The sequence below is a fragment of the Schistocerca serialis genome, chromosome 2 (assembly GCF_023864345.2).
Source record: "Schistocerca serialis cubense isolate TAMUIC-IGC-003099 chromosome 2, iqSchSeri2.2, whole genome shotgun sequence".
Classification (NCBI taxonomy): domain Eukaryota; kingdom Metazoa; phylum Arthropoda; class Insecta; order Orthoptera; family Acrididae; genus Schistocerca; species Schistocerca serialis.
The window spans coordinates 64784258-64798305 of record NC_064639.1 but is presented as its reverse complement, the minus strand read 5'-3'; the positions used below and the strand labels follow the sequence as shown (position 1 = coordinate 64798305).

Sequence of the window (14048 nt, the reverse complement as noted above, 5' to 3'; positions counted from 1 at the left end):
CAGCAGCAGCACACGAGCAGCTGTGCACGGCAGACAAGTAGCGTCCCTCGCGTGACCCCGCCCACGAGTTAACACAGACGCTGCCGGAAGCCGCCGACCACCCCGAGCCCAGCAGGCCGCTGCACACAGGTCCGGTTACAAGTGCTCCCAGTGCCGCCACGTCACCCGCACGCGCACACGCCTGTGCTGTTCGCGACGGAGCCGTGCGTCGCCTGATAACCACGGACGGACATCCAGTTCGACATAACCCGTGACGGTAAGCCTCGGCAGATCTACAACTTTCCGAAGCTTTAACTATTTGGAGCAGGAAATGTTTGCCCTTCAGATAGTTCCCGGACCTCCGGAATCAACACGTTCCTAAAAAAGACAGCTCTAACAGACTGTGCAGTGATTACAGGGTCCTCAGTTCTCGAACAGCATATGGCAGCTATCACATCCCCAACATAGTACTCAGCATTTCCGATTGAAAGTGTGCCTACCAACAAATACTGATGCACCCCCCTGACGACATCCAAAAGACTACCATTATACCTTCCCCGTCCGATTAGCCGTGCGGTCTAACGCACGAATACAGGATTGGGAAGGAGCACCTGGTCCCTGGCACGAATCCGCCAGGCGGACTTGTGTCGAGGTCCGGTGAGCTGGCCAGTCTGTGGATGGTTTTTAGGCGGTTTTCCATCTGCCTCGGCAAATGCGGGCTGGTTCCCCAGCCTCAGCCACACTATGTCGGCGGTTGCTGCGCAAACAAGTTCTCCACGTATGCGTACACCACCATTACTCTACCACGCAAACGTAGGGGCTACACTCGTCGGGTGTGAGACGTCCCCTGAGGAGGGGGGGCGGGGGGGGGGGGGGGGGTCCACCGGGGGCCGAACCGCACAATATCCCTGAAAGAGTAGTTGGGTGTGGGGCGGCGGAGGGGTGAAGTGGATTGCGATAGTCGTCGTGGGGTTTTTGTTATGCATATCTGGATGATATTTTGGTATTCACAGAGGATATGCAATCACATGATAGACATATTCAGGAGGTTATCTCGGTATGGTAAATTTTTACCAGTGTCATTTACCAATTGCCGCCTAAACACAGGCACCGCTTACGAATACACTGTCTGGTAAGAATACCACAGGAAAGCGGAAGCTGCAATAAACACCACAAACGACCAAAGCTTTTCGCGACTTACAAAGAAGCTTAGAGCAGGCAGTGTTACTCGTGCACCCCATACCTGCAGCACCGTTGAGTATTGTTATAGACGCCAGCCAGGTCGCAATTGGTGCAGCCTTGCAACAACAGGTCGGTGCACATTGGCATTCTCTTCGTTTCTTCTCAGAGAAGCTGTAATTCCGACAGACAAAATGGAGTGCTTATGACAGCGAGTTGTCGGCAATATACGAAAGCGTCAAACATTTATGCCCGTATATTGCAGCCATTGATGATAAACCTATAGTGTCAGCTTTCAGCAACAAAAGCGATAAGTGCTCGCCAAGGCAGTTCCGGCACATAGAGTTCGTCAGTCAACTCACCACGGATGTAAGGCATATGAGGGGTGCGGAGAATCTGGTTGCAGATTACTTTTCTCGTGTTTGCGGTATGACGAGCACAATAAAAAAATGGTTGAAATGGCTCTAAGCACTATGGGACTTAAAATCTGAGGTCATCAGTCTCCTAGACTTAGAACTACTTAAACCTAACTAACATAAGGACATCACACACATCCATGCCCGAGGCAGGATTCGAACCTGCGACTGCAGCAGCCGCGTGGCTCCGGACTGAAGCGCCTAGAACCGCTTGGCCACCGCACAATAAACTACGAAGAACTCACGACATCGCAGGAAGCGGATCTGGATCTGCAGACGTTATTGACTGACCGCACAACAGGACTACACTTACAGCCGATACTCGTGCCAGGAAGAAGGTTTAAGTTATGTTGCGATAAATCGCAGCAGAAGCCGCGTTCATGGTCTGGCACACCCAGGGGCAAATGCCACGATGAAGTTAGCGACACCACGTTTCGTCTGACCATCAATTAAAAAGGACGCCAGGGAATGGACTCGCGCATGCCTACAATGTCAGCGCTGCATAGTAGGACGACACGTTCACGCGGAAATTCGGAATTTCACAGTATCACCAGCTAGATTAGTCCCATGTCCATCTGGACTTAGTGGGTCCACTCCCAGCACTTGTTAACAGTGGTAGACAGATGCACGAGATGGGCGGAGGCCATTCCGATCACTGACATAGCGGCAGAAACGGTTGAAAAGGCGTTTGTTTCTCAATGGCTAGCTCTATTTGGGTGCCCCCTTCATATCAACAGATCAAGGCCGCCAGTTCGAGTCTAGTCTGCTCAACGAGCTAGCTAATTTATGTGGGTTCCAGCACCAGCATACAATAAGCTACCATCCAGCGAGCAATGGTATGGTGCAGAGGTGGCACAGGACGTTGAAGGCAGCTCTCACGTGTCATCGGAGAAACTGGACAGAAGCAATACCACTGTTTCTCATTGGATTACGGACCGCATACAAGATGGACATCGATACCTCCGTGGCGGAATTGGTGTATGTGGAACCACTGAGAATCTCAGTAGATTACCTACCCGCCGCCGCATCACCGATGCCAACGAACCTCCCATCATTGATACAGAAAATCCGTGAGCATGTGGAAAGAATGAGAAGGCCTACGGTATCTAGACATGCCGAACGATCACTTTTCGTGCATAAGGCGTTGGCAGACTGTACGCATGGCACGGTCCGCTCAGATTCAGTCAGAGCGCCACCTCAGCCTCCATATACCGGACCTTATCGAATAGTGTGACGCAACAACCGTACTACGAACATCTCATAGAACGACAAAACTATTAGTGAGTCCTTAGAGAGAGTAAAACCAGCATGGGTCTTACCATAACTGGAGTATGATGACACTCAACAGGGTGAGAAGGACCAAAGTTTGCAACTCACTACGCATGATGTGGCAGAAGAACCCGTGGCAAGAGGACATGGAAGCACAATGCAACAGCCCACACCGGCTCCCTCATCCTTACAGCAACAAGTCGTCCGTACGACGGCAGAGAGACGAGTCGAGTGCTCCGCTGTGTGCGAACGTGGAGGTAACCAGTGATGCGTGCTTCGTTTACTCCGTGCGGGGGCAGTGGACGTTCAGTTAGTTTTCCTTTGCGAGCTAGGAAAATAAAGTATTTTGTGCAGAGCTGTATGTGGGTTTAATTTGTTGCCTACAGAACGAACGAAAACGGGAAGTTTCTATTTCGTACTTCGTTCAAAGAGAAGATGGAGATGATGTGTTCAGCAAGTTTCTGCAGCATTTTGCGAGTGAATTACAAATGTGTTCAACAATTGCTGCGTATTATTTTAAAAACTGTTCTTCCAGAGGATAAAGTAGGGGTGGGAAATGCGTTAATGTTCAAACTGATGGCATCAAGGAGCTGATTACTCAACACATCGCGAGTTTCAAATGCTGTTCTGCAGAGAAACCTTTATGTAAGGAAAAACAATTGTTGTATAAGTTATTTGCAACAGGTCTACATGTTATACATTATTATTGTTATTATCTTCATCATCATCATCATCATCAGCCTGATAAGAAAATTTATCAGCTCTTCACCAATAAGTCTGGTTACGTAAGCCATACATTAGTTGTACATACTCCTACAACTACAAAATTACCGGTGTTGTAATGTGGATTTGTTGTTTCATTTCAGACTCCTAACAGTATTTACCATCCCACCTATCGATCGGAGTAATGTTGAAGTTATTCTTTGCAGCTAATAGCGAAAATGAAGGAGCCCTGTCCTGCAAGTACCACCGTCATTATAAGTTTTTCACGTGTGAGTTTAACCTCGGATTTGGAACACCATCCACAGAAATATTCAATTATTGCGAGGAACGCCAACGTCGTTTGAAGTGTGAACAGGACGGGGAGGCGCGCAAGACATGAACACAACGCAGAGAGATTTTATGAGCTCATGGATGCAACTGTAACATGTGATGATACAGCTTGTTTTGTATCTGATGTGATGCAAAATCTGCCTCTGCCTTGTACAGTTTTTGGTGAGGCGTTTTACTATCGCCAGCTCTGGCAGTATTATCTGGCTGGCTATTGTTTGTCATTACGGCCCCAAATTAAAACAAGATAAAACTGATGTGTCATTTTACAGCTGGGCTGAAAATGATGCTATGTGGGCAAGTTCACCGGTCTGCAGCGCGCCATTCCACTGTTTGTCTTAGTTCTGTACTGTAAATCCACAAATAAAGAAAATGTACCTGTTTTGTACTGGCTGTAGCGCGCAAAACAAATTTTGTTACGTTAGCAGTGCTTAGTAAACTTGCTTATCTGTTCGATCTCACTATTAATATAACATTCCCTGTGAGGGGGCGCAGCTATTTGCCAATAGACCGAGTTTTTGGACGGGTGGAGAAAAAGTGGCGTAAAATAGAGCAAGCCTTTTCGCTTACAGAGTATCACAACATTTTCAGAAGTGATTGGTGTGTATACATTGTAGGGGAAGACTGGTTTTCATGAAACTGAAAACGTTCTTCCAAGAAACATAAATGTATTTTAACATAAGAGACATTAAAAGCATTGAGGTAGATAGCGGCAAAGTAACTTGCTAAACAACGTCTTCTAGCATAAAAATGTGCTCTCACACACTATTAAAGAGGAGCAAAAACTGGTCAATACTAAAACCAGTAAAATAAACTTTAGGGCATCCAATAAAGGAGAAGAAGTCGGAAGACATTAATTCGCTTTTAAGTAAGTTAGGCATTACCGAGCACCATCACGCAATGCCATTGTCGCAAAAGGTATTGGCACAGAGGGAAACAGATGCAGTGAATGACTCTCCTGATGATGAGCTCTGAAAGACTGTACAACCTTCATGTAACCAACATCTAAACTTAATAAACTGCATACGTTATTTTTTCGCTTTCTCCTTCACAGACTACCCTTAAAATATTTTTACTACCAAAATGTCTTAACTCTGAGGCACGTGACACTGTTACTACCACTTGTAATAGTGGAGGATTTGAAGAATCAGTGCTAATATCGTCAGTGTAGTTACAAAAAAAGATCTCTCATAATGATAAGTATTTGAAAATGAAAACAATAATTCTGGACTTTGCTATTTCATGGATCTAAGACACTTTGAAAATAAAATCTTCAACTGGAGTTCCAGAACCTACTTCCTCCAGTCAGTGGGCTACTCTATTAGTAATAGTGCGAAAGCCATCGAGGAAGACCTTTCTGTGCGACGATTTTAAAGTAACCATAAACGCCCAATCAGAGATTGAGACAAATCCTATTCCAAAGTCCAAAGAATTACTGTCCAAATTAAAAGGAGGAAACTTCTCCTCCAAAAACACACTTTGCGGATGCGTATCTCCAACTTCCCCTTGATGCAGAATCTCAAGAGTTACTTACACTTAACACGCCGCCGCATTATATCATTTGAAATGCCTAATGTTTTGTATAGCAAGTGGACAGCCATTTTTCAACGGTTTTGGAACAATTAGTACCAAAATTGATGGGTGCGTTAAATATTCAGACGACATTGTAACATGGAGGAACAAGTGCACAATCTGAAATCTTTACGAAGTTTCATTTCGTCACGCATCATAAACTGCTGATCTCCTTATTCAATCTACCAGCAAAGATTCTGGAGAGGATTGCTCACCACCTCCAGCACTGGGCCTTATTTCCTTATTTTTGGCGCACTACCAGTACAAGATTCATTTCCGCAATACGACTGAGGATGCCAACACAGATGCCGTCTCCCATCTTCCCAGGGGATCTGACGGAGTTCAACAATTGTGTATTTCCACATCGACGAAGAAGTACAAGCTGACGTAGATTCTTTTCCCATTACCAACTAATGGGTAGCAGATGCAACCACTAATAACGGGATGCTCCAACAAGGCCACAGTCACATATTTTACGAATGGCCCGCACGACGATCTCCCAAGGCTTATGCGGCATTCCATCAGTTCTTTAAAGCCCGCCATCAGCTCATTTTTATCGAAGGAAAATTCTCCTCATTTCTGATGAGACACATCCACCTCGTTCCTTATGTCAGCACGTCTGGTAACTATTGCATCAAGGTCACTGGGGGGTGGGGGGTTGGGGTATCCCAAACTACTCTCCTCGCTCGCAGTTTCACTTACTGGCCCATGAACCAGGAGATTGAACAACTCACTCGAACACGACGATTCTGCCAAAGCCTGCAGGCAGCCCCACGACATTCATTTGTTTCTTGGCCACCATGTGGTCACATTTTAGTATGGGTAAACATTGACTTTGCTGGGCCAGTGCTTAACACCACGTTCTTGATAGTGGTTGACGCTAACTCCAGATTTCTTTACACTGTCCAGTGCATTGCCGCATCAACCACCAACGCCATCACAGCCTTAGAAAAAATTATTGCAATTGAAGGTCTGCTGCAAGTGCTCCTAACTGACAATAGTCCACAATTCGGTAGTAAGGAGTTTTGTGCTTTTTGTGCCCAGTACGGCAATCGCCACATTCCAACACCCCCTTCCATCCACAGTCTAATGGATAAGCTGAGAAGACGGTCTGCATGTTCAGAACTCAGATGAAGAAATACTTCCAGGATCACTCCACGGATGCATCACTAACTTTTTTTTGAGCAGTTACGGGTCCACATCCATCAGGGACAAAAGTCTAGCAGACCTTCTCCATGGGCGACAGCCCCAGACCCTCTTAAGCCTCCCCATGCTGATGGCACGGCCAGCTTCACCACTGCCCACTTTCCAGTTTTGCCCTGGGACCCTTGTGCGAGTGGAAGTATTTGGTCGGCAATCAGACTGGATTCCAGGAACCGTAACCCAGCACTGTGGCTTAAAAGTCTTCAGAGTGCAGATTCAGGATTGGGAGGTTCTGTGGCATGCCAATCAACTTTATCCCTGACTAGTTTCCCAACAGTCTTTCCCTTCCCCCTATCTGCAGTGTTATTATCAGTCACCTGCTTCCCATCCTATCCCAAGCTACCCAGCCAGTGTAACACTAGATTAATGCCTTTTGACCACACCCCAGCAAGAGCAACATACAGCAGATGTTGGCCAGCCACAGAGCCTGTCCTACACACACTATGAGATTTCATCCAGCCACCAACCAATAATAATTCCTGACATTGATGAAGACATGGTGCTGGCTCCTCTTGCTCCGCCTGCTCTGCTGCCGATGTCCACACTATACAACTTTCGCCCCTAGTCTGGGCGTTTTCATCCGTATGCTCCTGTGCCCCAAGACACCAACAATGCTGAGGGCTCCGACACGCTTCTCTCTGCAAGGCAGGCCGCCTTCACACACTTGTACTTCAACAAACAGCGATTGGCCACCCAGAACGCACAGCGACTGGCTGACCAGAATATACGATGACCCCAGCCGCTGGCTCTGTTAAACGCGCAGCCTTATTTAACACCACCACCGACGTCTACAAGCCAGTTCCCTGTGTGCTGTGTTCTGCTCCACAACTCGGAAGTGCTACACGGCAGAGGACTGTTTTGTGTCTTGGACTGGTGTACCTGCTGCTCGATGATGACTTGGCTGTGGTCTGAACTTAGAATCTGATTGCCATATTGGAACCTCAACGTCAAAGTTCACTAGGCTTAGTATGTCAATAGACTTGAAGTTTTGCAACAGAATTCGACATTCCACTTGCACTTCCTGGACATTGGTATAGTCACTATCAATTTATAGTATTTTCATGAAGTGCTCGACTACCACTTGGCGCTTGGTGACAGAATTATTTGTATCAATGTTGTGTTAATAAATTGTAGAAAATAGCACACACATCTACTGAGCTAATAATATTATTTCCGATTATTTCTGATGTCTTTCTGCAATCTCCCGACACTATGACAACAAACACATTCATAAGAACAAACAAAAGATGCCACCAGTACTTAACTACTCACTGATGGAAATATGAGCCTTCAGATCGAATGACACATTGCCTTCAACAACTACCACATTACTCTGTGATGCCTCTCAGAGAAAACCACGGCGATTGGTTCCCCTCAGCATGCAATGCGAAGTATCTGACAGACTTCACAAGCTCACCCATCCTGGCACCAAGGTAACAACACGACTGTTTGTGGACCATATTGTATGACCTAATGGAAAAAGGTGACTGTTGCCTCTAGGCACGATGCCCTTTACACTGCTAACAAAGCAAAACTGTGCATCACGGTCAACCTATATTAGGCAACTTATCCCATCCCGACAGCACCTTTCATTCACATTGACACCGTTGGGCCACTGCCCGAGTCTGAAGGATTTTATTACATTCTCTCTGGCATTGATAGAATGAATTACTGGATAGAGGTGGTCCCCCTCCACGATATACGGCAGACACAATCACACGGACTTTTGTCGAACTATGGGTTGCACGCTTTGGTGTTCCTGACAGTATTACGACCGACTAAGGCAGACAGTTTGAGTCAGCCCTTTTCAATTAGCTTCGCCACCTCTATATGATCGACCGTGCACATACCATTGCTTACCACCAACGAAGCAATGTCCTGGTGGGGAGGTGGCGTCTGAATACGAAGAGGGCCTTCACGCTCCACTCGCCAGAGCAATGTATGGAGAATTCCTTGCACTCCCTGCACCAAATAGTATGACACATCAAAAATCGCATTCACCATACATGGATCCCTCCAGTATTGTGACCCTCCACGCTGAACACTGCTACCAGGTGATGTTGGGTTATGATGCAATTTGACCTGCATCACAACATCCTTATTTGGGACCCTACAAAGTGCTCTAATGCCAAACCCAGACCTTTGACATTTTGACTAACGAGAAACCTACCACTGTCTCCCTTAACACTATCAAACCACGTGGATACTGCCAGAGAACCTCCCCATCGTCACTGGACAACCACAACACTGACACACACAATGCAACAATTAAGTCACCCCGAGAGCTAGACAACGCTTCTGCATATCTGCAAGAACCGAATGACCAGACCACACCTCCTACATCACGGTACGCCTGAACCAGATGACCACTCCAGCACGTCGCCCCCAACCACAGGTACAGCATCTGTCGCACTACTTGTTTCTCTGCAAGACATGGTCCGATTACGTTTCACACCAGCACCGATGACGACGTGTTCAGTCAGCTACGCTCCCAGACGCAGACGCCAAGTCCCTCCCTCGCAGCTGTGCGACACTGGCCGGCACTCACGCTCTTGTGTGCTGCACACTTCTGTCCTAGGGTGATCCAACATCTCTGGCATGCGTGGTCGACTTGAGTACAAGTTGGACAATGTGATTGGACAGGTGCTCTGTACCAGTGCTGTGTTTAATCTCATGATCCAGGTGTGTGGCTTTCGGTGGCTTACTACCGCCATTGTACATCACTTCCTACACATTTATTCTAACCACACAACTTTTATGAGAATGATGTCATGTTTCTTGGAATTTATTAAAGCTATGGTGTCTGACCGTAGAAATCATTACCTGCTTTTAGATGGAAACCTACAAATTTTGCGCGCTTGACTTAACTCAAACACACAGCTGACATCAAATATCTTCATACGTGCATAATCACAGACAAAATGTCGAGTCCTGTTCAAACTATTGCGACAGTCATTAATATTTTACTAGGTACAGTTTTCTATTTATGAAATTACAAAAGCATACCTTCAACCAAGCCAGCATGAGTTTCTTTGGTGGGAATTTGGAGCGGCCAATCTGATAACGGACGATGAGTGACCATATCAATCCGAGAATCAGTTTCAGGTTTCCATTTACGATGTCAATATTCCCTGCAAAATAAAATTGTATATCAGATATCTTTTCTTGGTACACGCTTAAAAGTGAATAGACATATACTTATAATATGCTTAATAATGTAATTTCACAACATGCAATGTTACGTTGTCAACAAATTTCGTATGATGATCAATACAACAATCACAGAAATTCGTAAATTGTAAACCGCACGTTAAGTGTGATATTTTGGAGCAGTGGTGGAAACAACAAACAAGACTGCGACACACTGATGGCAGTCTGAAAGTTAACCACAGTTTTGGGGGAGTGGGCAAGATGGCACCCAGATTTATTTTATTTATTTATTTATTTATTTATTTATTTTTATTTACACGTCAAGTTCTGTAGGACGAAATTGAGGAGCAAATCTGCAAGGTCACGGAACGTGTCAGTACACGAAATTACAACATAAAAGTAATAATAGATAAAAATAAAATGTTTATGAACCCGAAAAATGTCAGTCCATAAGTTTAAGTAAACGCAAATAACAACACAACATGAATCAGCTTAATTTTTCAAGGAACTCTTCGACAGAATAGAAGCAGTTACCCATGAGGAAACTCTTCGATTTCAATTTGTAAGGACGTGGATTACTGCTAAGATTTTTCAATTCTTGTGGTAGCTTATTGAAAATGGATGCAGCAGTATGCTGTACACCTTTCTGCACAAGGGTTAAGTAAGTGCGATTCAAATGCAGATTATTGATCGTGACCGGGCCAAATGTCTCACGAAATAAGCGTCAAACGAAAAAACTACAAAGAACGAAACTTATCTAGCTTTAAGGGGGATACCAGATGGCGCCATGGTTGGCCCGCTAGATGGCGCTGCCATAGGTCAAACGGGTATCAACAGCTTTTTTTTTTTTAATAGGAACCCCCATTTTTATTCCATATTCGTGAAGTACGTAAAGAAATATGAATGTTTTAGTTGGACCACTTTTTTCGCTTTGTGATAGATGGCGCTGTAATAGTCACAAACATATGGCTCAATTTTAGACGAACAGTTGGTAACAGGTACGTTTTTTAAATTAAAATACAGAACGTAGGTACGTCTGAACATTTCAATTCGGTTACTTCAATGTGATACATGTACCTTTGTGAACTTATCATTCCTGAGAACGCATGCTCTTACAGCGTGATTACCAGTAAATACCACATTAATGCAATAAATGCTCAAAATGATGTCCCTCAACCTCAATGCATTTGGCAATACGTGTAACGACATTCCTCTCAACAGCGAGTAGTTCCCGTTTTATTTATTTCCACGACGCGTTTCAGAAATAGTGTCTTGTTTCTCGACTAGGCAGTGCTACTAGTTCCTCCAAAAAAGCGTAACACAACACACACACAAAGTCATACTAACTAATGTAAATCCACCCGATGATGGAGGTTTACACCTTTGAAACGCGTCGTGGAAAGAAATAAAACGGTGACTGGTAACAGTAAACTTGTTGTTTCATTTAATGTCAATAACAGTCACGGTAAAGCCTAACCTAAAATGTCCGCATCTAAAGCGAGTAGTTCGCCTTCCGTAATGTTCGCACATGCATTGACAATGCGCTGATGAATGTTGTCAGGCGTTGTCGGTGGATCACGATAGCAAATATCCTTCAACTTTCCCAACAGAAAGAACGTGCCGGCCATAGTATGGTGCTTCGATGACCAATCCACCTGTCATGAAATATGCTATTCAATACCGCTTCAACCGCACGCGAGCTATGTGCCGGACATCCATCATGTTGGAAGTACATCGCCATTCTGCCATGCAGTAACATCGGTACAACATTACGTAGGAAATCAGCATACATTGCACCATTTAGATTGCCATCGATAAAATGGGGGACCATTATCCTTCCTCCCATAATGCCGCACCATACATTAACCCGCAAAGGTCGCTGATGTTCCACTTGCCGCAGCCGTCGTGGATTTTCCGTTGCCCAATAATGCATATTATGCCGGTTTACGTTACCGCTGTTGATGAATGACGCTTCGTCGCTAAATATAACGCGTACAAAATATCTGTCATCGTTCCGTAATTTATCTTGTGCCCAGTGACAGAACTGTACACGACGTTCAAAGTCGTCGCCATGCAATTCCTGGTGCATAGAAACATGGTACGGGTGCAATCGATGTTGATGAAGCATTCTCAACACCGACGTTTTTGAGATTCCCGATTGTCGCGCAATTTGTCTGCTATTGATGTGCGGATTAGCCGCGACAGCAACTAAAACACCTACTTGGGCATCATCATTTGTTGCAGGTTGTGTTTGACGTTTCACAAGTGGCTGAACACTTCATGTTTCCTTAAATAACGTAACCATCCGGCGAACGGTCCGGACACTTGGATGATGTCGTCCAGGATACCGAGCAGCATACATAGCACACGCCTGTTGGGCATTTTGATCACAATAGCCATACATCAACACGATATCGACCTTTTCCGCAATCGGTAAACTGTCCATTTTAACACGGGTAATGTATCACGAAGCAAATACCGTCCGCACTGGCGGAATGTTACGTGGCACCACGTACTTATACGTTTGTGACTATTACAGCGCCATTTATCACAAAGCGAAAAAAGTGGTCCAGCTAAAACATTCATACTTCTTTACGTACTACAGAAGTAGGTAATAAAAAATAGGGGTTCCTATTTTAAAAAACGCTGTTGATATCCGTTTGACCTATGGCGGCGCCATCTAGCGGGCCAACCATAGCGCCGTCTGGTTTCCCCCTTCAAGCTAGACGAGTTTCGTCTTAGTTTTTTCGTATGATGCTTATTTCGTGAGATATTTGGCCCGGTCACTATCAATGGACCACCCTGTATGTCAGAAGTCCCAGACTAGAGAACGGGGGTCGACAAGAGATTCGTGAACTTACACCACTTATTGCCCGAACAGCCCGTTTCTGAGCCACAAATATCATTTGAGAATGGGAAGAGTTATCCCAAAATATAATACCATATGACATAAGCGAATGAAGATAAGCAAAGTGGACTAATTTTCGTGTCGAATGATCACTCACTTCAAATACCGTTCGAATAGTAAAAATGGCAGCATTAAGTCTTTGAACAAGATCATGATCGTGGGTTTTCCACGATAGTTTACTATCTATCTGAACACCCTAAATTTGAACTGTTCAGTTTCACTAATCGCATACTCATTCCGTGAAATAAAAACGTCGAGTTTTGTTGAATTTTGTGTTAGAAACTGTAAAAACTGAGTCTTACTGTGATTTAGCGTTAGTTTATTTTCTAAAAGTTATGAACATGTCATAAACTGCGCTATTTGAAAAGTGCCAATGTTGCACAAAGCATCCCTATCTTCCTTTTTAAAAAGCGGCTTTACTACCGAGTACTTCAGTCGTTCAGGAAACTGACCATTCTTAAAGGAAAAATTACAAATATGGCTAAGTACAGGGCTAACAAGTGCAGCACAGTACTTTAATATTCTGCTAGGCACTCCATCATATCCATGAGAGTCCTTGGTCTACAATGATTTAATAATTGACTCAATCTCCCCCTTGTCTGTATCACAGAGAAGTATTTCCGACATCAATCTCAGAAAGGCATTTTCCAAGAGAGTTATATGATTCCCTGTAGAAACTAAGTTTTTGTTTAATTCACCAGGAATGCTCAGAAAATGATTCTTAAATACTTTACAGACATCTGACTTAACAGTAGCAGAAATAGTTTTACTACGAACTGACTTTATACCGTCGATCTTGTGCTCCTGACCAGACACTTCCTTCACAACTGACCATATGCTTTTAGTTTTATCCTATGATTAGCTATTCTATTTGCGTACCATATACTCTTTGCCTTCCTAATAACATTTTAAGCACCTTACGGAACTGTTTGTAATGGACTACTGTAGCTTGATCGTGACTACCTTCTAGTATTTTGATATAATTTCTGCTTTGTTCTACATGAGATTCTTATCCCACTGCTCATCCACCCAGGCTACCTTTTACTGCTAGTACCTTGTTTAGAACGTTCTGATGGAACGCAACTTTCAAACAGCATGAGAAATGTGTTAAGGGAAGCATTATATTTGTCATGTAGGTTATCGGCACTATAAACATCCTGCCTCTCTTGTTACTTAATGAGGTTTAAAAAACTCTCTATTGCCGTTGAATTAACTTTCCTGCATAGTTTGTAATTATGTGAAACATTTGTTTGAGTACAAAAGCCTTTAGTGTCAAAATCAGACCATCATGGTCTGAAAGGCCATTCACCCTTTTACGAACA

At 44.4% G+C, this 14048-nt stretch overlaps 1 protein-coding gene across 1 annotated transcript in view; it reads right to left on the bottom strand.

Moving 5' to 3' along the window:
* Nucleotides 1-14048, bottom strand: part of LOC126456767 (filamin-A) — an 885319-nt gene that overhangs the window by 715598 nt on the left and 155673 nt on the right. Inside the window, exon 2 of the mRNA XM_050092525.1 lies at nucleotides 9675-9799. Coding sequence (XP_049948482.1) covers nucleotides 9675-9692 — 18 coding nt within the window. The 5' untranslated portion in view covers nucleotides 9693-9799. The remainder of the gene's footprint in view (nucleotides 1-9674; nucleotides 9800-14048) is intronic.